General features: G+C 37.6%; 1 protein-coding gene across 4 annotated transcripts; it reads right to left on the reverse strand.

Moving 5' to 3' along the window:
* Positions 1-1296: 1296 nt before the first annotated feature.
* On the reverse strand, positions 1297-20782 carry LGI1 (leucine rich glioma inactivated 1). 4 transcript variants are annotated; one of them, XM_037904589.2, is made up of 8 exons: positions 20562-20782; positions 19766-19837; positions 16347-16418; positions 16180-16251; positions 10095-10166; positions 8040-8209; positions 7435-7599; positions 1297-7350 (listed from the first exon to the last, which is right to left on the reverse strand). In XM_037904589.2, exons 1-8 carry the CDS (start codon positions 20657-20659, stop codon positions 6533-6535), a joined length of 1539 nt encoding a protein of 512 aa, XP_037760517.1. In that variant the 5' UTR covers positions 20660-20782; the 3' UTR covers positions 1297-6532. The 4 variants fall into 4 exon arrangements, with proteins under 4 accessions (XP_037760517.1, XP_007053062.2, XP_043406662.1 ...); XM_007053000.4 differs by having other exon boundaries at positions 20175-20747; XM_043550727.1 differs by lacking the exon at positions 20562-20782 and adding an exon at positions 20166-20273.
* Positions 20783-26192: the final 5410 nt, after the last annotated feature.

Here is a 26192-nt window from a genome sequence, read left to right on the forward strand (position 1 = left end):
GAGCTCTAGCGAATTATTGAAAATCAGCATTAACAGTCCAGCAAGCTCCTCACCCAGCTCTTCTAAAACTCTTGGATGTAAATTTATTTGGGCCAACTTATTTAAGAGCGTCTAGCTTTAGTTTCTGCTGTTTAACATCCTTCTGAGATACTGTTAGTCCTACAGTGGGCAGACAAAGAAGTTCAGGCTTGACTGAGTGCTTGTCTACAGGGTGCTAGCACAACACACCAGAGGAAAGTGATTTGTAAAGTGCTATAATGTGTTGAACTCTAAATGCCCCATATAGACTCTGCTGGTGCATTTTAAAAGTACCTAGTTTTTGTTGACATAAGGACTACATTAATGTGAAGTAGGTAGAGGATGGAAGCAGGGTCTACACAGGGCAGTTAGCATGCAGCATGTTAGAATGCTTTATAAATCATACCCTTCTGGTATACTTTGCTGCACCAAGTAGGCAAGTTCTGCCTGCCCTTCACACACTTTGGAGATGTCACTTTAAATGCAAGCATGTGCAGTGTACATAGATACTCACTAGAAATGGGAGATAAGTGGTAGATCAGACTGATTAACAACTGAGTGAATTAACAAGTCTATTTATTTTGGATTTGCTCCATTAATTATTATCTTTTTCTTCTGCAAGTGGCTAAGAAGGGAGGGTGAGGAATAGCTGGTGCTGTTTGCACAGGTCTCCTTGCCACAGAAAAATGGCAAAGGTTTAAGACTGTGTTGATGACAGCTATAGCCTACTTAGTCATTTCATTTTTCAGTAGACTATGACCTTATTTGTTTATATATATGATTTGGGGAACAGGACCATGACCATCTCTCCTTTTGGATTCCTGTATTAGGTTTCAGGTTTTACCAGGTACTGATAGAAACCTGACTCTTCCTGTGTTCTGTGTCTTCTGATTCAAAAATCAAGAATTCCTAACTGTACACAATATAATGCCCTACAAGGGACACGTCAAGGAATGGGTGTGGATATAGCAGATAAGGTTTGTCAGGATTGTGTATCTTAGTGTTCTTAGTATTTCTCATATACTAGGTGATATTTTGGGTTTTCAGGGAAATTTTACTAGTGTGGGAATGTATTAAACAAGTGTAATGTTCGTTGCTACTAAGGAAAGCCTTTCCTTGAAAGGCAGGAATAAAAGTCTTCTTGACTTTCACCAATGGACTAATTTTCTATCATGTGTTGGTTTTAGAATTCTAGATACAAATGGACATTTCTGTTTGTTCATGATGCTGTTCTCAGTAACGTCCAAAACAGTCCAAGGACTTTTGTTATTTCTGTGGCTTAAATAGTCTTTATTTTCCATTAAATATTAATACAATAAATTGTAATGGACATAAATACACACTTAAACAAACATTTAGCTTCAGCTAGGAACATATCAAAGCATATTACACATTAACTGTGATAATTATTTTCCATCCCCAAATATACTTGGATTTATGGTAGTTATCAACCATTCATAGAAAAAGGCAAGCAATAAGAAAAAAGAGAAATAAAGAAAATTCTAATTAAAAGGTAATAGAATACAGATAGAAGTGACATGCAAATACAGTCTCTTGTTTCCATTTATACATTTAATTTTCTTAGTGCAAGAAGACTCTCTTTCATCAGTGAATTTCTGTGGGAATAGTGAATAGTGGAATATCTTCTAGCTGAAAATTACTAGATTGAGAGGGTACTACGTTGTATCTTATTTCCCCTGCAATTCATGAAACTCACAAGTTTACATCACCTAAAGATAAATATTTATATGATGTAAATCAGTAATTTTGTAAGTATTTTGTGTGTGTGTATAAGTGTATGTATAGGGGTGTGTGTGTGTATATATGTATATCTCACTCCCAACACAAGAGAGGTTATTTGTGATTTATATATTCCTTTATAACTGTGCATCATTTTAAAATTTAAAGATAGTAACTAAGAGTTGTAGGTATACAACTATTGATGGAATTTTATTGTATGTCTTAGACATGAAAATGACATCAGTGGTATCAATGATCAACAGTTATGTAAGAAAATTGATCTCTAGGTGCATCCATTAATAATTTTCAGTATTCCTTATTTCTGAAGTACATTTGGTACTTGCCTACAGTATGTCAGCCATTTCTGTTAGGGAGCTCAATAAACAATTAAACCACAGACCACACCAGGCAGCCTGAAATAACACCTTATGTTGGAAGAAGAAGTAATTACATTTTTTTAAGCAAGCCTCAGGGAAATAGTGTAAACACAGCTCCATATTCTTTGCATAGAACTCCTACTGACCACAATAGGAATTCCATACAAGGGTTCATAAAGACAGTTAAAGTGCCCTGTCTCTTGAAGTTGGGAATATACATCATAGAAAGCTGCCTACTGAACCTCTACTCCGCTGCACTTTAAGGATTGCTTAACTGTCCGGAGTTCTGTGCTACAAGTACCCCATTCTATATGTGGTGCAATGAAATGCTGTCTCTGTACAGTAGCAAACCAAATATAGGGCCTGTGAAATCCAGTTTGACACAGATTAGTTATAGAAAATACTTTCCCTAAAATTAACAGATTTAGGCTTGAGCTCTGTAACTCTTGTAACTTCTAGAAACTCTCATAGCATCTAAAATCTCCCAAATCACCAGTTCCTGATTAAAGGTAACATTTCTTAAAGGGATTATCAAATCAGTAACACAACTACACAGCATATTAGATTGGTACCCAATACCATCTTAAACTATACCTCATGTAGTTTTCTAATTACTGTGTACTGCAATTTAGGTGTGTCACTGGTACCCTTGCTCTAATTCCTCTAAACATAGGGGAAACAGTAAATTCCCAGAGGCCCTTCATATTTTTCCAGGAAGTGCTAACTTGAGAATACAGTTACGTCACTACAGCACTGAGAATGTAGCTGGCTGGTTTTGCAATTTAATTCCCTGAAATGTGGCCTTCTAATGGCACAGCTCTGGGGATTGATCACAATGTCTGAGCGGATAATGCTACATTATCTGCCAATAAAACTGAGTAGCAGATGTATAGATGTCCATTTCTACTTGAATTCAGCTACCACCATCTTCACTAGCCTATAGCATAACTTGTTAAAGTAACATTGATTTTTCTGACTTTTAAAATCAAACAATATTTTAGTTTAAGGTAGAAAACCTTGTGTTTAAGTGTAGAAGATAACAGAGAGAACCTACACTTCAAAATGAATGTATTTCTTCATTCTTAAAGATTGCTTTTCAACTATATTTGTCAATCCTCCTAGTGGTGTGAAAGAAGAGAATGTGACTGAGGCTTTAATCCTGCAAGCTGCTCTGTGTGAGTGAACCCTTGCTTCTTTGGGCTCCATGTGTGTGCAAAATGGACCACCCATGCAGAGAAACTTGCAGAATTAGTTTGTGTGATTTAAATAAGACACTCATATCGTGAAACTCATGTTTGCCAGTCAGAGTCTTCAAAAATTTGTAAACATTACAAATTCAGTACATAAATGTATACACTCCCATATTTTAAATATGGGAATTAAAATACAAGGCCACATGACTCCCTGTGGATATCTAAACTAATACCTATACTTCCTGAAATATATTCATTTAAAGTCACTCCATGAAATAGCACTTCTTAAAATACACTGTCTAAATCTGCAACTGGTATAATTCCACTGAAGTCAATGGAGTCGTGACATAGATTAATTTGGCTCAGGGTTTCTAGAATTGACACTGCTATTGACCTGTCAGCACTACTCAAGTATTAGTAATGTCATTCTTAAAATTCAACTTTTTCCAGTGCCATAAAGGCTAAATCAGAATAGCCCTCATTCAGCTGTGTGCAAGGTGAATCTTGGCCAGCTCTTTGGAAGTGGCGCTACTTGTACTAAGATTGTTCCTTTTGCAGTCCACAAAATGTGGAAAAACTCAAATACATTAAAGTAATTATTTCAGTATCATTCTTTGGAGAAACTTTCCACACAACAAAATGTCAATACTTTGGCATTTATCAGGAATCAGTTTGATGCTAGGAATATTCCATGGAAAGCATTACAGGAATTCACATTTTAAAATGTTACAGACATTCCTGATGATGGGCACATTATTGCAAGGTATCAAACAACAGCTGAAAAATCAGGAAATAAATTTTGCATGTCTGAGCCTGAAAACAAGAATATAGAAGTATTGATATTTAAGTTTATACATTAGAGATTAAAATGTACTGCGTCAACTTCTGCCATCAGCTACATTCATAGATTCTAAGGCTAGAAGGGACCATTGTTATCATCTAGTCTGACTTTCTGTATAACACAGGCCATAGAAATCCTCCAAAATAATTCCTGGAGCATATATTTAGAAAAACATCCAATCTTAATTTTAAAATGGTCAGTGATAGAGAATCCACCATTACCTTTGGTTAGTTGTTCCAATGGTTACTCTCCCCAATAAAAAAAGTATGTCTTATTTCCAGTCTGAATTTGTCTAGTTTCAACTTCCAGCACTGGATCATGTTATACCTTTCTCTGCCAGATCTGAAGAGCCCATTATTAAATATTTGTCCCCCATGTAGATACTTATAGACTGTAATCAAGTCACCCCTTAATCTTCTCTTTTTTAAGCTAAATGGATTGAGCTCCTTAAGTCTATCACTATAAGGCATGTTTTCCAATCCTTTAATCATTCTTGTGGCTCTTCCCTGAACCCTCTCCAATTTAACAACATCTTTCTTGAATTGTGTGCATCAGAACTGGGCACAGTATTCCAGGAGCGGTCGTACCTATGCGAATAGAGAGGTAAAATAGCCTCTCTGCTCCGACTCAAGATTCCCCAGCTTATGCATCCCAGGATCACATTAGCTTTTTTGGCCAGAGCATCATATGGGGAGGTCATGTTCAGCTGATTATCCATTCATAAAAGCTAAAGTCAGTAGGGTTGCATGGGATTAATACCAATGAGAGTTAAGTATTTACATGTAAGGTAGGGATATATAAAGCCAGAGGCCAGGAATTGCTAGAGCAGTTTCATACAGCTTTTCCAGTGCAAAACTGCCCTAAAACTTGCAGATATGGTTCCTGGAGGATCTCTTCAGTTTGGTGGGATCCTTGGATGGAATAAGGCCACTGTAATGGGTGTAGCTGGGGGAAAAGGGGTGTGGCTGGTGCGCCTTTATGCTCCAGTGATCTCCAGTTGCCAGAATGGCTCCTTTACTGTGGGAATGGCCCAAGGAGGACTGGACTGGTATAGTTTGGCTTAACACTGGGGGACTTAAAACCATGTTTGTATTCCTTTCCTGAGTTGTACCAAATGCTCTTCAAAAATAGGATCTGGACATTAGTGTCTCAGATTCTACACATAATGTAATCTTTTGTGTAAATATATCATCTGTGATCTTTTAATAGATTTTGAGGTCAAATTCAGAGATGGTGTAATTTAAGAGCAGATGGGTAACTTAGGTGGAATTGCACCTGCTTACACATGCTTTGAGTTTGTCCTGTTACATTTAAAACTCCCTGATTCTAGACAATATCTTTTCCTGAACTTTAGTGCAGGAGAGCAGAAAAATGTCTTCAGTTAACCACATTCAGAGGAATAGAGAAACTTGTTGAAGATTAAATAATTGCAAAAACACTAAAAAGACTTGACAGCAATTAAAATTACAAAGGAATCCATGCAAATGATGTGTTAAACTTCAGATATAGAAAAGATCTTAACTGAAAAATAAGACGTGCTCCTAGCTTTCTTTTATTGTACAGAACAATGTTGTCACATCTGACACGACCTGTTCTGTGCTGCTCCAGCAGGAGTAGCAGATAGGCCTTGACAACAAGACTTTATTCTTTTGATTACTCCATAAGTTATTCAAAAATTAAGAATTCCCAAACTGTACACAATATAAAGCCCCATCCTGAAATTAGATCTATACTCATGTCAGTGTGAGTCCCATTTAAGCAAGTGGAGCTCCACATGAATGCAAGGGTCTGTCTGCATTGGACCAATTATAGAGTTGGGATGTAATGCTGTATCTTTATCATGTGGTTGTGATTACATGTATAAACCACTTGTGCTTTATTGTTGTGGCTTATAATATTAAAAGAAACACTTAACAAAAACACTGCCATGTACAACACACCTTGTTGTTTATTATATATGTGTATAATATATACACAAATAAAAATTATCACCTGTAAATAATCATATTTGGAATGTGAAAGACAGAAAATGTAAACATTTTATTTGGCAGTTGTTGTCAAACAGGTGAATAAATAAATGGAAAAGTACATCTTAATACTTTTAGCAACAGATGCAGTTGCACGCATATTTACATATTGTGGATGCAAAGAACAGTTAACAATTTAATTTCTTTTTGTTAAAAAATGCAACTTCCAACACCACTAGACTTGACAATTAAAGATGAAGATACTAGTAATACTTTGTTCTAGCAATCTCAACTTTTAAAGGCATTCATCTGGAAGTAGGATAAGAGTCATCATGCATTTAGTTCATTTTGTCCACTTATGGTAGAAAGTCTGATGTAATCTCAGAATTATGAGTGTCATGCACTTAAGTCAACTATGACATGTTTATAAATTAATGTAGTTCCCTTAAAACTTGAAGCAAAGAGAAAATTGCGTTTATCAATGGAAACATGTGTGAAAGATCTTGGTGCCTGTATGTTTAATTCTTGAAACTTCACAAATTTTGCTTTTTCAGTATCCCAGTAATAGACTTGAGTAAAAGAATAATCACTTCCAAGAATGGCATATTGATAACTGTTTATCTGAAGAGGCTGGAATACCATTGACCCTCGGGATGGCATTCTTTGTAAATCCAGAAATGCTGAACCGCCCCATTTCATTACTTTGGAATCACCAATAAATCTTGTTAAACAAATGTACACATCCTCTTTCACTCTGAAGTGTTTCACTGCATACACATCCTCCATATCTTGGATATCGAGACGCTTAACAAATTCAGTTGTTCCTTTGTTCCATTGGTATATTACAGGTCTTTGGGAACTACTAGACAGAATTAAATGAGGTTTGCCTGCTATTTCAAGATACTCCACATCAGTATCTCTGTACCACGCATGCAGAGACTGATGGGAGTAAAATCCGTTTCCATTCCATTTGTAAACCGTGGTAAAGCCAGCTTTTGAACTGTCTGCAACAACAAAATACCAGTCTTCTGCAATCCTGAAAGTTTCAATGTCATTGGGTTTTCGGATTTTAAGAATTTCAATATCTTGAATTTTTATAAACTTATTAGCAAAAATATCTCTTTTGTAAATATGGGAGCCTCCAAAGAGCTGGGCAACAATGACATACAGCTGAGTCTCAATAATTATGGGCTTACACACAACAGTTGAAGTACCTACAAAAAGAAAGATAAAGGACAAAGTTAGCACTGCCTTTGAGATCAGGTAATGTAATGTTATTTGGCATGCGTTATTCATACCTGTAATGTTGTCATAATTCCTGAAAGACCCTTCTACATGGTCCCATTCAAGAAAGATGCATTTTCCAGTAAAAGGTTGGGCAATAACCACATGCTCATCATTCATGTAGGAGAAAGTATCTACTGACAGAGACTGATACGGCAGGGATTCATAAACAGCAAATTCTGCAAAAGCGCACATAACATTTGATAACTAAAGGTAGAATTTCTTTCCATATGTATTTTTTCACCATATTAAAATAATGTCATGTTAATTGATACTCATTTATTTTTAAAGAATACATTTAATAAATAGTCTAGTTTTCCTGCTAATAAGACAGAATTTTAAGGGCTGCTTATTCTTTCTGAACTGAAAAAGAAGGTTACCTGTTACAGTTATAGTCCTGATTCTGCAATTATTACATAGGCAAATCTTCCATTAAAGTCTGAGTAAAGACTAGTAATAGATGCACAAAATGGTTTCTGTATCAGGCCTGAATCCACAAAGAATTCCTGTTGACTCAGTGAGAGGTCCATAGGCAGACTGCTTGCAGAATTGCACCCTTAACTAAAAAATATAGCCTTGATTTTAAAGTAATGAGGTGAAATAATTTGGAACACATTACCTGTAATAATACAATCAAATTCCTTTGGTGATAGGCTATTGATTTTACGTTTCTTATATTCTGGTGGACTTTCGCAATAAATGTCTTCAACTGTTGCATTGGTGCTGCCCAGCCATTCCACTAACCATTTCAGTTTGCAGTCACAATTAAATGTGTTCCCTCTAAGATCCCTGTAAAAATATAAACCACACACTGAAAATGATGAATTAGCTGTTGTTTTCCACAACATCACAGGACTAAAATAACAAGGACTTTTATAAAATGACTATATTCTTGCTTTCTCTTATGAGAATGCTGGACTTCCCTGAATTAATTTGTCCTGAACCAATTAAAAAAAACCCCAAACAAACAAAAACAACACAACAGTTTGTTAAAACTACTTGCAAAAACTTAAATAGTTTCAATTATACTAAAGAAATCAAGACAAGCTTAGGTTGGGAATCAGTGGAAGTATCTGCTCTTTCGTATTTTACTTATAATCCTAAATTTACAGGTACTTAAATTCCTGTCCAACTTTTTGGCCTAAATCTTGTTTTTTTTGTTTCTCATTGTTTAGCATTTCCTCACTAGGATATTCTAGATGACACAGGGACAATTACTGTGACACAATAGATTAATTTAGTAATCAGTGGACAGTTCCTCAGCTTTACCCCTTTTTCTGCTGTTCTTCATTTAAACACACTCATTTAGGGTCATAAGGGATATAACCTTTGGGTCAAACTATGGCCTTTGAAAGATACTGAGTGCCTCTTATAAAATGCTGACACCCTCAGCTCACATTATGTAGGAGGTTTCAAAGTAGCAGCCGTGTTAGTCTGTATTCACAAAAAGAAGAGGAGTACTTGTGGCACCTTAGAGACTAACAAATTTATTTGAGCATAAGCTTTTGTGAGCTACAGCTCACTTCATTGGATGCATGCAGTGTAGGAGGTGTCAAATGCCTTGCAGGACTGGGTGCCCTGTGAAGAGCACTGGGTATGTGGGGAACTGTAGTGGCTGACTGGTGGTGTTCTGAGGCATTCTACAAACACTTGGCAGACTTCAGAAGAAGGCCTCAGGGAGTACTGGAGGGTGTGGATGAAGAACTATGTTGGGGTTTTGCAGAACTGCTGCTAACAGAAGCAATGCAAAACTCTGTGGTGCCTGTTGTCAGATTCTAGAAGGCATGCAGGGGAGAGGGAAGCAGCCTGATCACTTGGCTATGCCCTAAATAGCCCTGGAGTGCCATTGGGCCAGCTCCAGGACTTACTGGTGCAGGGAACATTAGGTATCTACTGAGTCTAACTTCTATGTGTACTGGGGGAGCCAGAATTTTGCAAATTGTCTCTAATGGGACTCTTCCAGTGGAATGACTGCAAGATCTGGTCCAAGCATATATTTCAAAAATATATTTTGTACTTTTACAAATGTTTAAGATACTTTGGTTTACAAATTTAAAATTTAAAACTAGTTTACGTTTTGTTTTGGTTGCAGTTTGAGTTAGCCAGGTATAAAGTACTTGTACTAAGATTTTAAATGATCATTGTGTTTAAAGATAGCCTCCTGTTAGATTATATTGGAAACATGAAATGTTCTCATTCTCATCAAGTATCCTTCTCCCTGCTTTCACATCGTGTCCTGTTTGTATTACAAAGGATGTGTCTTTTTCTTATTTCAGTGGCCATATTTAAGTGTCATATTATTGGGATTATGACCATACAGGATTCTTATTTTATTTTATATATATATATAATCTTATCTGGGAAATATTATACAATATTGACAGCATTAAACGTAAATCAAATCCACCCTTGTTTCTACCACCTTCACCCACCAATGTGATAGGATTCCTCCACTGTCTACTGGCCTGAATGTCCACTGGGTCATAGGAGTGTCCTGTTACTAGGTCTATCTTGTATATTTTACATCATGAAAGAAGTTAAAAGAGAGGTGAAAATTCATATACCCAAAATTCCAAATCAAGTACTTTACAATATCTTGCAGTCATCACCAATAGGCAATGGCCTGTTTTTTCTAACCATAGTGTCTGAAAATAAGAAATTGCTGATTTCTTACACGTTTGTTAAAGAATCCAGCCCTTTGAATATGTCTTTTGGAAGTGTTTGGAGATTATTGTTTGCAAGGCTCCTGTAAAATAAAATATGTCAGCTCATCAGATAATACATTTCTACAAAATGCAATATTGTTTTTTATGGTAAAGAACAATAATGTACTTCAATCCTTAGTTATACAAGATTACTTTAAAGAATATCTCATTTACCTTGTGACGCTTTCTTCTGCTAAGATATATTCACACTTCCTATTGCTCTCTTGCTTTTCAACGTTCTTGTATCATTTACAGTACTTCACTCAGGGTAGTAGAAAATGTGATCATCTCTAGTATTTTGCCTTCACCATTATTTTAAAATGATTATCCATGACTGGACACACAAATGTCTTCCCTTCTGGACAGCCAGTGTGTTGTTATAATATTGTAATGTCCTGCCTCCATGTCCACTTTCTAGGAACCACAATCTATCTTAAACACTGAATCCACGATACTGTAGCTAGCTCTCATTGGCTCATGGTTTCTGAAAATATCCAGTAACTAACATTTTTGGGAGTCAATAAGTTTATAAAGCAGAAATTGGAGGTCAACATTGAGTTAAGCCTAAAAGTTTTCTTGCTTGGGTTATTAAGGGATAAAAAGTTATCTTACCAGCAAATAATAACAATACTATGTCTTTGATTTTCAAGAAAACTATTTTAAACTAAGAGAGTACCCAACAGTTTCAACTGGTAAAGTGGACAGAAGATGTGAATATACTTTTAAAATAGTTAATTCATTTTTTCCAGCAGGTACACCTATGTAAGCCCATGGATGATGCAAGGTTTTCACAAGTATCACTCAGGGCATAACTAGAAGAGAATGTGGTTGTGTGTGTGTGAGTCAGTGCCTAATTTGGTCAGCAAAATCTTTATCACTGGTGAGGATGCATGAAAAGGAAAGAAGCTGGCATGATTTTCAGATTCCAGTTGGAATTTGTGGCACTGGGCATTAGAAATAAAAACTATTTTTACTTGTAAATTGTACACATCTGACAAGGAGGCATTTAGATACAATAGCTCTGATTGAGCAAAGTGCTTAACCACATGTTTAAGGTTAAAGCTTAAAGATTAGTGTTTTTGTGTGTGAGTAATGTGCCCTCTCTTGCGCCATTTACATTTAGACCATATTTGGTTTACTGCAACTAATTTATAAACTCAAACTTGCCAGACATTTATGCATTTGCTTAACTTTATGCATGTGAGTAATTTGATATTAGTCAATGGAACTACTCACATATCTAAAGTTAAGCACATATATGAACATGCAGGATCCCAGCCTTACATAATCTTTGATCACCAAATTATACCAAGCAGAGCACAATAATGGATACAGAGCTACTAAAAGTTCATAATTTTAGTGGAATCAGATTAACAGAAAAAAATCCAGATTTATACATTGAGCCGATTCTTGGATGAAAGGTTGGCACTTTATATCTTCCATTATTAGAAAACATGCCATAAGATTTTATTATGTAACCTCTAGATGGTGCTCTTAGTGGTACCTGTGCAGAAAACACTTAGTTGGAAAGGATGGATGCTAATGAGGGAGTAAATATTCAGTCGTGTGTAATTATGTTTGAAGGCCCATATTTTAAATCTCAGAATGACATTTTGCTTTTCTGAAAAACTTCAAAGATGCCATCAAAATTACATCTTGTTCATGGAAATAATTTTCTGTGCTAAAATATTCTGCAATTTAGGGTTATGGCATTAAATGAGTCAAACGTGCAATTATACCACTCCTATGCTTTTAAAAAAATATTCCACTCTTCAAAATGAATTGTCTTGAATAGGTATACTAGATGTGACTACACTACAGTGAGGACACATTCCAATTATTAGAGTTATTTGCATAAATGTAAAACCCAGATGTTTGGGTAATTTTACTAGAATGCAGAAATTCACTTGTGAAAAGGAAATGGGCGGAGTATACAGAACAAAGGTCATATTCTGCCATCACTTCATGGAACTCATCAGTATGCATAATTACCATGAATCTCTTTGACGTATTTTACATGACAATAGTATTCTGCTCTTCCTCAAGTGGAGTGTGACTCAGAGAATCTACTTGTTATGCTAGGTAAGTGTATATAGACACATTCTAGGAAAGGACAAGGATGTACAAACAAGGATTAAAGTGGTCACACTCAGTAGTTTATGGGCCTGCTTCTGTAGGTATTCCGCCTGCAAAACTGCTGTGACAATTGAGCCTATAACTTTTTGCCTGTTTGGGAATCATCCATGAAAAGTAAGTCAAGTTATTTTCAATAAAGAATGTTATAAACTGGTGCAAGAAAATCAGACAGAGAGACTGAATGAGTCCAGACAAGAAAATGCAGGTCCGGAAATTAATGAACGAAAATTGGTGTGTCGAATATTAGCCCTAATTGGTGGGCAAAATAATGAGGGGATAAACCATGTTGCCCACATTACAACCCCTTTTGGGGGAGGAGGTGTCTTTAAAATACTTTGAAAAATCTCATCTTGACTTGACTGAACGTGTCTAATCTCATCTTCCCTGACCCTAAGACAGAAGGAGCAGACCTGACCAAAGGATTTTCTTTCCGAGAGGAAGGTCATCAGGCCTTGCTCTTGTTTAAGCTCTCTGACCTATTCACTGGATCCTGAAATCAATTGAACTGCACGCATCAGCACAGTGAGATGATGGTTTATCCAGCCCTGCCCTGTCTAAGGAAAAAAGCACCAACCCAGATGACGTCCTTGACCAGAATGTGAGCCTGGGACCACAGCAACAGTTGTTGTGGCCGACATGCGAGTCTAAAGCATCCATTCATAACAGAATACTGGTTCCAAGGACATCAACAAAAGCTATATTTCCCCCACCTTTTCTATCCTGTCTCTTCTCCACAGAAGTAAATAGCCTTCATACATCAGGACTGAGAGTAAAATTAACCCTTTCCTTTTCATCACAGAAAGGTTGCTGGTATAAGGGACTGATATTTTACCTCCAAAAGAAGAAAAATTTTAATAGCTTTTGATTGTTTGTTTTGCATAATTACTCAATTTCATTAAAGTGTAAATGTTTCTTGTTCTTTCTTGTGTTTTAATCAATATAGTTCCTGCTTTAGAATGAGTGCCTTCGGGTGTTTGCCAGAGAAACTAAGCAAACCAGGGTCTCTGTAGAAACCCCTTCCCACTCGCCAAACCTTTGTAACACTGTTTCAGTGTTGGGCAGTGAAAGAGTTTATAACACCTTTTAACTCTTTTGGCCCTTGAGCTCAATACAACATTTATTGGTGCTGTGACTCAGATCTCAAAGGGTTATACAAATGTGGCAATTGGCTTGCTTGGCAAGCAACTGAATGTTTTCATAATTGGGTTTGGGAAGTAAAAGGTCATTAAAAAGATTAGGAGCACAAAGCACAAGAAACTGCATCTGTTTCACTCTGATTAATGTTTCAGGATTTTATTTTGATTTTGTTTCAGACACTTTATCGTAGTGCCTTGTTTTAATTGTGTTTCAACTTTTATTTTTTCCTTTTCCTGTCATGATCTGTGATTTTTAATTTTCCTTTTTGATTTTAACCATGGTTGTATTCTGTTTGTTTTTCTTGAGGTCAGTAAATACTTGTAAGTTAAAATGTTTTCCAAAAAGACCCCTCAAAAGAGCAAAGTTAGTAATAGAACTTATTTTATTACTGCAAAAGCCCAGGAAAATATGAATCCTTTTCCTCAGGTGAAACCCCTTCAGATGTTTCTAGTAGTTTTAGTTCTGCAGAGGCTGTTCTACATGAATTAACTATCATAAAGGAAGATGGGGTAATCCACCCACAATTCCCTTTGTGGGTCCTTAAAGAACGAGACTTCTTGGAGAAACATTGGCTTCTGGAGCGGGCTTCACCATCATGGCTGGCACCCCTACCATCTCCTGGGACCCAGACCTTCTTCAACCTAATCCTGAGAGATGCCCTGATCAGACCGGGCGAAAAAAAAAGAAAACTACCCTGATAAAATTGCCACTTCTACCAGCTCCAGCTGAATCCCAAACGCCCTGGGATGAAATAGGATCAGCTTTTAACAACAGCAACAACAACAGCTCTAACACATCTCAATTAACTTCTTCTGTTTCCCCCAGAAGGACAGTTATTACCATCTTTGATACCATCTAAGAGACTGTCAGACAAGGGGGATTTTCCTTCTAAAAACTCTCTCCAGTAAAGGGAACAAAGAATGTCGTTAAAATGAAAACCTTATTTAATATTTACATTTCAAATGCTTTACCTGGTTTTCTTTCTTTTCTTTATCTTTAATACAAAGTTTAAAGGATTTTTAATGATGCGCTTGCCATGGTTTTAAGCAGGCTGAGGTCTCTGTATACCAAACCCTGAATCTTGTTTAACACTGTTTAATGTTTGACAATGCCTGGGTTATGTTAACACCATTAGCCCATATATTCCATCTAGATTAATACAACTCCCATTGTATTGAAGATTAGCTTTGCATGTGAAGAAACTGCATGATATATAAACTCATCTCCCAAGATTGTGTGTGCAACCACATGCAGACAACAATAGCTGTTCAAAATACTGTCTCATCTCCTGCATGTGCTTTCCCTTAGAAAACTATTGAGGGGTCCCTTTAAGCTACCACAACAGTTAAGATATGATGTTATTTTTAAATTGTGTCCTTTGCCGAATAGGGACTGTATCTTCCTCTGTGTTGGGAAAATACCTGCACACTGATAGCAGCAGGCACATAATAAATAAATTAATAAAATAAATAATTTAATAAGTTAATAAATAAAATAATTTGTGTATGTAAAGCTATTCATGTTCATAAATGTTTGCAGTTTACGGGCCCTTCAGGTTATCAACAACCTTATCCCATTCTCTGTCTTTTTTTTAACTACGCCATAATTATACCTGTAGACAGATTTTTATGTATATACCACACATCTTAGTGTCTCTCTCTCTCTCTCTCTTTCTATTGTCCCAGTCCTAAAAATGTTTATGCATGCAAATAACTTTACGCATGTGAATAGTCACAGTGAATTCAGTTTACACCAGCTAAGGACCTGGTCTATAGTATCCTATGATGCATTTGTTATATGATGCAGAATTAGGTGAAATTTAATTAATTATATTTGTGCATTCACCATATGTAGGTGAAATTGTGTTTTCCCCTGCATCTGACCATATATGAAACAAAAAGCCAAATGACCCTGTACTTCTCTTAGAAGCTATTATGCTGAGGACAAAAGGTCAGAATACACTCCCCCGCATATGACAAATACACCAAGATATATGCTTGTGTGAATGCAAATGATCAGAGTAGGGAATTCATACATATGTTAGGCACACCCCACACATTTTAGACAATTAATGTTATTTAGACTTTATAGACAGCAAAATCTCCATAACAAAGCCTCATTTTCTTAGAATATTTTTGGTATATTTTTCTATATAGAAAAGGTAACCGCTATATTTTGAAAGGAAGTTCATTCAATTTTTTATAAACAATTAATTTGATATGGATACATATAGTGTGTAAAAACTGACTGAAAATGCCACACACCTTTTGATTAAACATGACAGTAGTTTAGCTTTGATAAATCAGATCCTGCGAATACTGTACATACATTTGCAACTAAATGTTACAGGTGTCAGTATACTGTCCTGGGCTCACATGCTTTCAGTTTCTACTTCTATATTTTTGTTTCTTGATTTAGCTTTAAATTGGAACTTTTCTTAGTTTAGCTGATTGTCTTTCTAAAACTATTCTTGAACAGCAAGATCATAATCCTGTTCTTGCTCCTCGGATTAGTGTGTGAGAGAGAAAAGGGGAAGCAGCCAAGTGGACAGTTTTTGCATCATTCTTCCTGCACAGGGCAGAATAGACATGACCTGGCTGAGAAGTTTTTTTTGTTGGTTTTTTTTTGCCATTTCTGGTCTGCATAATATGGATATTGACATTGTTTAAGCAACAAACGTCAATGATTATATAATATCAAATGCTAAATTAAACGACATAGTGGTTCAGTTACTAAATTAAATACACCCTATTAAGTAATACATGAAAACACTTTACTTACAGGTGAATTAAAGATTTCAGTCCTCGAAAAGTATTTCTTGAAATTGACTTAATGCTGTTGTTCTCTATGAACCTGTAATGGGTCACAAATTCATTTTGGTTAAAGCAATGCCTGTAACTTGGAAATCCCACCTAGTCCATAATTCTAGAAATATTTTGTTCACTCACAAATATTCTAGATGAGGAAGGCCCATGAAAGCATCATCGCTAATAACATCAAAAGAGTTTGATGTAAATAACCTGCATAAAGAAATACAAAATAAACTGTTAGATTTTTATACTTTTTAGCGCATGATCCAGAAGTCCCCATGCAGACCAAACTCTCACTGACCACATCAAAGGTTTTGTCTGTGTAAGGGTTGCAGGATAATATGGCTAATGTGCACTGCCCATATATGGCATAGTATAGTGCAATTGTTCTCAACCCGTGGCCTGTGGGTTGCTAGCGGCATAATCAGCACACAGCTGTGGCCCATGTGACATCCTCAGGGCCATACAGGTAATATATGTACTGTGTGGATGTGGCCCACATAATACATAGAGAGCTGCCTATGCAGCCCACAGTGGTAAATAGGTTGAGAACCACTGACCCTAGGGAGCAGCAAAACTGGTTTGCTTTCTAGACTAAGGACTAGATCCTCAGCTGAGCTAAACTGATGTAGCTCCATCTGAGTACAGTAGGACTTAAGCACATACTTATCAGGCCAATCAGCTACCTATGCAAGCTCCATGAAACTAATGGGACTGCACAAGTATTACTAAAGACATACCCAGAAGACAATGAGGTGCACAGGTATCTCTAAGGGCCTGAATTGCCCTGCAGAACCTTTATTTCTGATGGTGATGTGGGAGAAGACCCTAGCTTGACATTCAGATTGCAGGATGAGTTTGCAGAGCTGGCAATTAGGAAAAAATCTTTTAACTTGTGAAAAGAGCACATTTGAGATATAATCAGCATGGACTCCCTTAAAGCCATTTTAACTTAGTGTTCAGAGTAGAACCATATTTTAAAATGGATTTTGCTTACCGGAGGTGGTTCACAGTGCAGGTTTCCTTATGTATACATTATATTATATATGTATATATTTTTCTTTTTGTCTATCATATACTGCCACCACATTTAATTTTTCCTATAAAAATCTTTTAATCTTTCATAAAATTGATTAATGGTCTGTCCTATTTATAATTAATAGACAAGTTTGCTTTTGGTGATTTTAAATCAGTTTTGGATTGCCACACCCCTAATATGCCAGGGGATTGTCAACGAAGATGAGTTTCACTTTCCTCAATGGAATTACAATCAGCTGGACTTCAAGGGAACATGGACTTATAGTGTAATATCCAGAGGCACTTAAAGATTCAAAATTACAAAGCATTAATTAATAATGAGTTAATTTATTCTTTGGAATCCTGCATTAAAAAATTTCAAGTTCAATTATTTTCTAGCTCTGCTACTATAGGTTATGGTTTCTCCAGTTAAAGAGGTTGACATAGATTTATAGGAATGGTTTTAATAGGAAAGATTTTCTCACATGTATGTTTCAAAAGCTTGAGATCAAATCTTGCCATCAGACCCACATGGTAGATCTGCATCATAGCTTGTCTGCAATTCATATTTATTTATTTACTATTAACATAATTGTCTCAGGATACTTTTTATTTGATCACAATCTACCCTCTTTGTAGTATATAGGGATAGGATAGTATCCCTTTAAATAGTTTATGAGCCCTCTAGTCTAGTGGCATTGCTTATGTTCTATGTTTTAGAAGCTGCTCGAACCCAACCAGGGCAGCAGGGTATATATGAAGTTAAGTTTTCTTTCCTTCCCCTTCTCCCAACTGTGGAATGGGTTGAGGTATTTTTGTTCCCAATCACAAAGTAAGCAATCTGGGGATAGTTTGTATTGTTTTAGCGTACTACTTGTCAAAACCCACAATGGAACAAAAACTGCTTTTGTAAGTTTGGAGATTATGTTGCAGCATTTTGTTAGCAATAACATGTGGTACATTGTGTGAGTGAAGCGAATGGTATATCATGCAAATACAGCCTGAGGTATTTATTAAGTATCATTTATTTATTTATTTATTACCCTAGGACCTAGTCATAGACCGGGACCCCTTTGTTCTAGGTGCAGTACAAACACAGCACAAAATGATGGCCTCTGCTCCAAGGAACTCCCAGTCTACTTCACTTAACCTATTCTATGGCCCATGCTAGACGTAGGATTGCTAAGTGCAGGTGGCGTGGCACAGCCAAGAGGGAGGGTTATGATGTCCTTTTCACTTTACTGACATACAAGCAACATAATACAAATACAGCCACTTCTTTTTTTCTCTGCTGGAAGGCCCAGCTCAGAAGTCATGTGGGCTTTGTCCCTTTTGTGATCTGTGACCACTTTGGAAAATGTTGTAGGGAATAATGCACAATGGAACAGTATTCAGGTTTCCATAGTAACTACATTTACCTATTTACCCTGTATCCAAAATTGTACAGTGTGCCTGCACCTCCTTATCAGCTCCACTTGAGGTAGAAAAGCACAGCTTGAGTCATGGCTTCAGCCACCAGAACACCAACAGTTTAATGTAACAGCCTTAGTGCTCTAATACATCAAAATTTCACTTTGTAGCAAATCTACTGCACATGTGAAATCAGTCATATGCAGGTGTCCTATTTCATTTTTGAACAGGCTGAAAAAAGTCTCTCGTCAGATTTCCGAAACAAATTTGGATACATCTCAAACTGATAGCAAACCCAGTACAAACAGTTCAGGTTTTTACCTCCTATATCTTTGTACAGCTAGTGATTATATAATCACTCTTCCAGTTTTCTAGAAAGCTATTTCTCTGGAGAATCTGTAAAATTTTACACACAAATGAATCTAAACATCTAACAATATTCCAGTGTTCTGTTCAGTGCACACACTGTCATAGTGTTTGATTTTGTAATGATTTTGTAATGACTGCTTAAGAATTTACAGTTTTCATCAATCTCACTACTTTAGAGAATGCAAAATAACAAATGATGGGCCAAATCCAGTCCCTACCCAGGCAAAACTCCTATTGAGGTGTCAACACTTCTACTGAAATTAATGGTAGTTTTGCCTGAGTAAGGACTTCAGGATTCATCCCATTGAAATTAAGGGCCTGATCCTGAGATATCCTGAACATCTCATCAATGGGGACCAGGCCCTAAGATTGCAGAAAAGAAACAGGCACAGTTGTTCTAATGCTCAGACCCCTTCAGTAACATCCATTAGAGTACAATACATAAGAGGATAGCATATCTGTCATCACAGAAAGCAATCTTCAGAATTTAATCTATTCCAACTAACACTGACAGCAAATAATAATAATTAAAAATTAATAAAACCCCAAACAAGTACATGCAGTTTAACACCCCTACCCCATTAAACATATGCCATCTTTCAAAATTACCTTTACTTCAAAGTCTAACTGTTTGTGTATTTTGATGTGTAATGGAGCCACCCTTGCTATTTCTTATAAAGTGGGTATTCAGACCCTTACTATATTGTTTATGGATATATATGTTTCATAACAAATAATCATATGATATAAATATTTCTCACAGAAGCTGCAGAGACGGTGTGAGCAAAAAACTCCCTTCTGGGATTTTAGTAAAAGCAGATCTCACAAAGGATCTGGAAAGAAGGGGGAAAAAATTGTGTTAATGAGATCTCAAATATTCATCATTACAACACTGAGCTGTGAATTACAATATAATTTCTTTACATAGCTACTATTAATTAACAATAAAAACAAATCTGTTATAGTTTTCACATAATGCAGAAAAAGGCAGAAAAAGGTACATGTATAGAGGAAGGAGATGTAACACACATTTTAACATTCTATCTGATGATTTTGAATGCGGAAGGTATATTCCCTACTGCAAGCATCGTTCAGTCTGCGCTGAAAACACCAAACATAATAGTTCATTTTAAATAATAAATTAAATAACCAAATGCTTACAGCCCTTACAGTGAGATAACATCAGGCGGAACGCTGGTTGGAATAGATCTGGCATTTTCACATAAAGCATTATCTTTGGTACAAGTACACCAGGCAGGACATTTTGGCTTCACTGATTTCTTCCCTTCAGTCAGCAAAAGCATACAAAAAAGGCATAGGAAATAAGCAATTCTTCTAAAGGGTCTGCTGGCATTTCCCATTCTTTTGATCGACTCTGGTTCCAGCCAGTTGAAAGAATATCCCAAAACATGAACAGGGCTTCTTTATTCAGTCACTGGATGTCTTTCTATAAGGCCAAGTCAATATTTGTCTCTCCTTTTCCAACCCTTTTCCCTTTCCCTCTGTATCTGTTATTGAAGATAAAAACCTGCAGCTGATCTCTGTGTTTCTACTCACTCAGGCAACGTACTGCTCAGAGAAGGGACCTGCGAGGTGCTGTAAGATGGGGAAAATCCAACCAGCTGTAGGGAGGGGAAAAAAAAAAAGACTTGCATCACCACAAAAACAGTGAGCACAACACAGCATTAGACTGCAAGTTGATGTAACTGAGAAAATACACTGCTTTCTGTTTTCATAGGGAGGCCCTTCCTTGTTACCAAAAATAGTACAGCATTATGTTTTGCTGGTGGGTGGGTGAGTGGGTGTGGGGTGGAATGTGCGTGTGTGGGGAGAAACAGTCATCTTTTTCTGGATCCTTATAGCCTCATAAACCTTTGGGAATTGTGCTTTACATATTACAAGCGACAGGAGAAGTAAAAAAAGCCAGTACCCCCTGGAAAATGAAATTGAGTGAAACCATCAAAAGCATTGCTACAAAAGCTGTTAGATTAATTTATATCCTTGGCCTTTATTGCTCGTTTGCATCGCTGAAAAACAAAAAGGCACACATGGAAAATATTACTGAGTATGAGAGAATGCCTACAACTGTCATTTCTAAACAAAATATTCTACCATGCAAAGCTTTTTCCACACTGCATTTTTTAAAGAACACGCTTACCTGTCTCACATGTCTGCTAAATATGATGCATCCCTGAATGTTCAAAATAAACCGTATTCAATAAAGTCCAATTTAGAAATGTATTTGGTTGCCTGATTTGATCATTTTTAGAAGAAAAGGGGAAAGCTGGCTGTTTAAAGCATCTAGATACATTACAACTACAATGAAGAAAGGATCTTATTTCAGTGGGAGCGGGATTGGGACCTATCTTCATTATTATCATTATTTATTTATTAATTAGTGTTACAATAGTACCTAACGCTCCCAATTGAAATGAGTTCCCTTTTGCGGTAAGTGCTATACAAACATGTAGAAAGAAATTTTCTTTGCTCTAAAGATCTTACAATAAGTTACATTTAATATTGTATATAGACTTTTAAATTTTCAAAATTAAACATAAAAATATCAAGAACAGTAAAACAGAGCTAATCAAAATCAAACATTTAGAAACACATATTACATGGCTATGTTTTGCACTTTACTTTGCATGTCTAATTTGAAGATCTCAAAGAACATTGCGAACATTAATGCATTTAACCTTATCATACTCATGTGAGGTAAATATCATTATCCCCATTTACCAGATTAGAAAACTGAGGCACAATGAACTTTGCTTGAGAAAGAAAGTGGAGAGTTTAACACAGCCCTGGTTGCCTAGGCAACCAAGGTTGGGAGAATGGCTATGTACATAACTGAGTTTCAAGATTACTTCTGGCAGGTAAGAGTCTTAGATTTTAAGGTCAAAAGGACACATTAGATTATCTAATCTTATCTCCTGTTAACACACTGCATAGAATTTAACTCAGTTACCTCTATAATTTATGTTTCACTAAAGCATATCTTTCAGGAAAAGCATCCAGTTTTGATTTGAAGACTTTAAGACATGGAGAATCCACCACTTCCCTGGGTAGTTTGTTGTGATGGTTAAATAGCCTCATAGTTAAAATTTCTGCCTTATTTTTAATTTCAATTTATCTGACTTTAGTTTATAAGCCATTAGTTTTTGTTATGCCTTCCTCTGTTAATTTAAACATCCTTTTAGCATTAGGTATTCCCCCCCTCTCCCACGAAAGTACAGTCATTTCTTGATCTTCTTTTTGATAAACTAAACAGATTGAGCTCTTTAAGTGTCTTACTGTGAAGATGCTTCTCGTTGGGCTGGAACTTAGGGTTTGTTTATACAATGAATTAGTGCCCAGTAAACTGGGGGGTAAATCTTCAGTATTCCAGTGTGCCATGCATTAATTGTCCATATGGACTCTGCTGTTGTACACTAAAAGTTCCCTAATGTACATTGATGCAAAACACACTATGAGCCCAGGTTACTATGCACTGACACATCATATAGACATGCCCATAGATAAATGGTCAAGGCAAAATTAGTGGGTCAGTTTTATTCCTGGTGTAATTCCTTTGAAGGCTTTCACTCTCTACTGAAGATTCAGTACATATAACTAAAGAATACCAAGGATGATGTCAGCCCACTACATCAGTGCCTTTAAAACAAAAGAAGGGAGAATCTTTCCAACCCTGGAATATGATAGAAAGAAAAGAGAAGGTAAAGAAGAAGGCAAAAAGTGATGGCATCAGATGAGTGCAACATGGACTGTATTAGAGTCCCCTTAGAAATATTTTCTTAATTCATATTGTGGAGACATACTGCATAACAACATTTGGATTAGGCTGCGTGGGAAACCATTGTTGTGGGCTATGTCATACCTGGTAGAAATAAAAACAAAGTTCTGATGAGCACCCTTCAGGAGTGCTGTGTTTTCTATATAATTCAGTTTGAATTACAAAGTGTGCATCTACCTACAGATCTAAAGAAAAGGAACATAACAGTGGCATAGAGCTGTATCTCCTACACTTATTTTTTGCTTTGCTGTCTTTAAAGATTATGAGGTATTGTAACTGTGAGATCCTTAGAATGGAAATCCCAGCTTTGTGCAGAATATGTCCAAAAGAAACTGTCTTGTACATAGTAGGTTACAGGGCTGCTACTAGCAGATGAAAAACAATGAGGCACCTTACAGACTAACAAATTTATTTGGGCATAAGCTTTCGTGGCTTAGAACCCACTTCATCAGATGCTTGGAGTGGAAAATACAGTAGCAGGTATAAATACACAGCACATGAAAATATGGGAGTTGCCTTACCAAGTGGGAGGTAAGATCAGGTTCCAGTAACAGATGTAGCCTTCCTACACGGCCTGCTTCTCAGAGAAATGCTCCAGAGATGCGTCTTTCATAAGATCCTTCAACGTACTGCCATGTATAGCTGAATGCAGTGTTGTTGTAGCTGTGCCGGTCTCAGGATATTAGAGAGGCAAGGAGGGTTAGATAATATATTTTATTGCATTTCAATGCACCAGTGCAGTTTTCATACGCTTGAGAAAATGTGCCCTTGAAGACTGTGACAATAAGAATCAAACCCAACTTCTCATGTACCAGGCTGTTGTTATCCCTGCTCTCTTGCATGGTGGTGAAATCTTATACAGTATCTCTTGTATCTCTTGTACACTAGACACCTCAAGGTTCTTGAATGATACCATCAATGGTGCCTCCACAAGATCTTCCAAATCAAGTGGGATGACCAACGCACCAAGCTCAATGTTCTATCCTAAGCCAAACCCTCCAGCATTTAAGCTATGATCATCTGCCACCAACTCCATTGGGCTGGTCATGTTCTTCGAATGCCCGAAGATTGATTCCCAAAGCAGGTCATGTTCTCACAACTGAGCCATGGCCAATGAATGAGGGGCAGGGGAAAAAAGCGCTTCAAAGACACCCTCAAAGCCAACATGAAGAAGTACAATATTGACATAAACTCATGGGAAACCCAAACCTTCGACTGACCAAAATGGAAAAGGCTCTTATGGCAAGGATCTGAGTATTTTGAGATCCAATGGAGACAATGAGAAATGGGAAAGAACGTGCTGCAGCCTGATCCAGCTCCACCCCTTCCGTTGGGAAATGGCTGCCCCAACTGTGACAAGATCTGTCGATCCCAGATTGGTCTCATTAGTCACCTGCAGATCCAACAGTGATAACTGGCTATCATTTTATGGAACACAATCATCCTGGAACTCCAAAGGATCACCAACAATTGGATCAGCTTCTGTTGGTGAGAGAGACAAGCTTTCGAGCAACACAGAGCTCTTCTTCAGGTCTGGGAAAGGTATTCCCAGTGTCACAGCAAAATGCAAAGTGGAACAGATAGTTTAGCATAAGTTGCTAGTGTATATTGTAAGGGACTATTCAAGGCAGAGTCAAAACACGAGCCTGGGCTCTTAAATTCATTACTCTGCTAGATACCAAAAATCAAGGACTGAGACACTGGGTTTATGGCTTATTAGTACAATCTGTAACCCACTAACCCTCTCTTTTTGTCCTATGACTGCAGAGGTGTTAACAGGCCACTCTACCTTGAATGGTCCCTTACAATATGTGCTAATTATTTATGTTAAACAACCTGTTCCTCCTTGCATTTTGCTGTGATGTTGGGACTATCTTTCCCAGACCTGAAGAAGACTTCTGTCTTGCTCGAAAGCTTGTCTCTCTTACCAACAGAAGTTGGTCCAATAATAGATATTACCTCACTCACCTTGTCTCTTTAGGTATGGCTGAAGTTAACAAGTGGCCGAACAGTATATTACAGTTTAACGTTGGATTACAGAAACCATTTTGATCAGTTGTCCCCAAAATTTTTACCTCGTGCTCCCCCATTTCTCCTGTCCGCAACCCGCCCCCCCCAGAACCAGGGCCAGGAGAGGGGCCATGGCTTCAGGAGGGGAGGGACACAGATAAGGGTAAGGGGGCCAAGGCTGGGGCCACAGCTGGGGGCAGGGGTGGGGCCAGGAGCCGGGGGTAGGAGCAGAGTCCCAGGCATGGGGCAGGCAGCTGTGGTCCTGGGTGTGGGGCTGGGTGCAGGGCTGGAAGTGGAGTGCAGGGCTGGCAGCTGGGACCCCAACGTGGGCTGGAAGCCAAGGCTGGGGCAAGCGCTTCCTCCCCGACCTCCATGAAGGCTGGTTCGGGCCCCAGCCATGCCCCCCACCCTGAACGTTCCTCTGTGCCCCCTAGGGGAGTGCGCCCCATAGTTTGGGGACCTCTAATTTAGACATTTGTGGTGTTATGCAGTGTAGTTGTAGACATGTTAGTCCAGGCTATTAGAGAGACAAAGTGGGTGAGGTAATTTTTTTTTTTTTGTGGTGCTGGCATTTTCAAACCCTTCATTCATAGTAGAGAGAGAAAGAGAGCCTGCTTTTGAAGATGAAGATCTCAGATAGCAGTCTGATTGGAATAGAATCTACTTAAAGCTTACAAACATATTCTCTTCTTTTTAGGTCAAGTCTCCATATACTTGATTATCATGAGATGGTCAGAGGATTCTGAAAGTGGCAGAGCTTTACAAATATGCTCCCTAATCACTGGAGTTGTTTAAGTTTGATGGCTTTTTGGCTCTTTGTTAATACAAATAATTCATGCCAAGGACAGGTCCATACATTTTTATCCCTAAGAAGAAACTTCAGTGTCCACAGCACTTCCTGAGACGGATAGAGTTCCAACTTGTAGCCACCCAAAGCTACTTTCATTCCTAGCACTTCCACCATCAATAAGAAAAGATCACATTATCAGAGGTGGATTAAGGTTTCCTGGGGCCCTGGGCCAGAGCAAGTGGGGGGCCACTCCCAACCCCTTCTGCCTGTGGCCCAGCCCCCATTCCACCCTTCCACCTGTGGCCTTGTAACCCCTTTTGCTCCTTTATTCTCCCCCCTCCACTGGGGCCCCAAGACCGGAGAAGCTCCATCCCTGTGCCACATCCCCAGGGCACAGCGAGGAATGAGAGTGTGACACTACACCCCATATTCTTCATTGAAATATTATTTTAATATGATTATAGCATATCTAAAATATATTTTATGCAAGATGGATCATAAGAACATAAGAATGGCCATACTTGGTCAGACCAAAGGTCCATCCAGCTCAGTATCCTGTCTACCGACACTGGCCAATGCCAGGTGCCCCAGAGGG

This window comes from Chelonia mydas, chromosome 7, assembly GCF_015237465.2.
Source record: "Chelonia mydas isolate rCheMyd1 chromosome 7, rCheMyd1.pri.v2, whole genome shotgun sequence".
Lineage (NCBI taxonomy): Eukaryota > Metazoa > Chordata > Testudines > Cheloniidae > Chelonia > Chelonia mydas.

What these genes read in the sequence shown, in the direction of transcription:
- LGI1 (XM_007053000.4), bottom strand. Translation starts at nt 20,365, where the DNA reads ATGGGAAATGCCAGCAGACCCTTTAGAAGAATTGCTTATTTCCTATGC. An exon ending in CTGGATTCTTTAACAAACGT is followed by an intron (nt 8,210 to 10,094) that starts GTAAGAAATCAG and finishes ATATTTTTACAG; the next exon opens with GGATCTTAGAGGGAACACAT. An exon ending in GAATTATGACAACATTACAG is followed by an intron (nt 7,351 to 7,434) that starts GTATGAATAACG and finishes TTCTTTTTGTAG; the next exon opens with GTACTTCAACTGTTGTGTGT.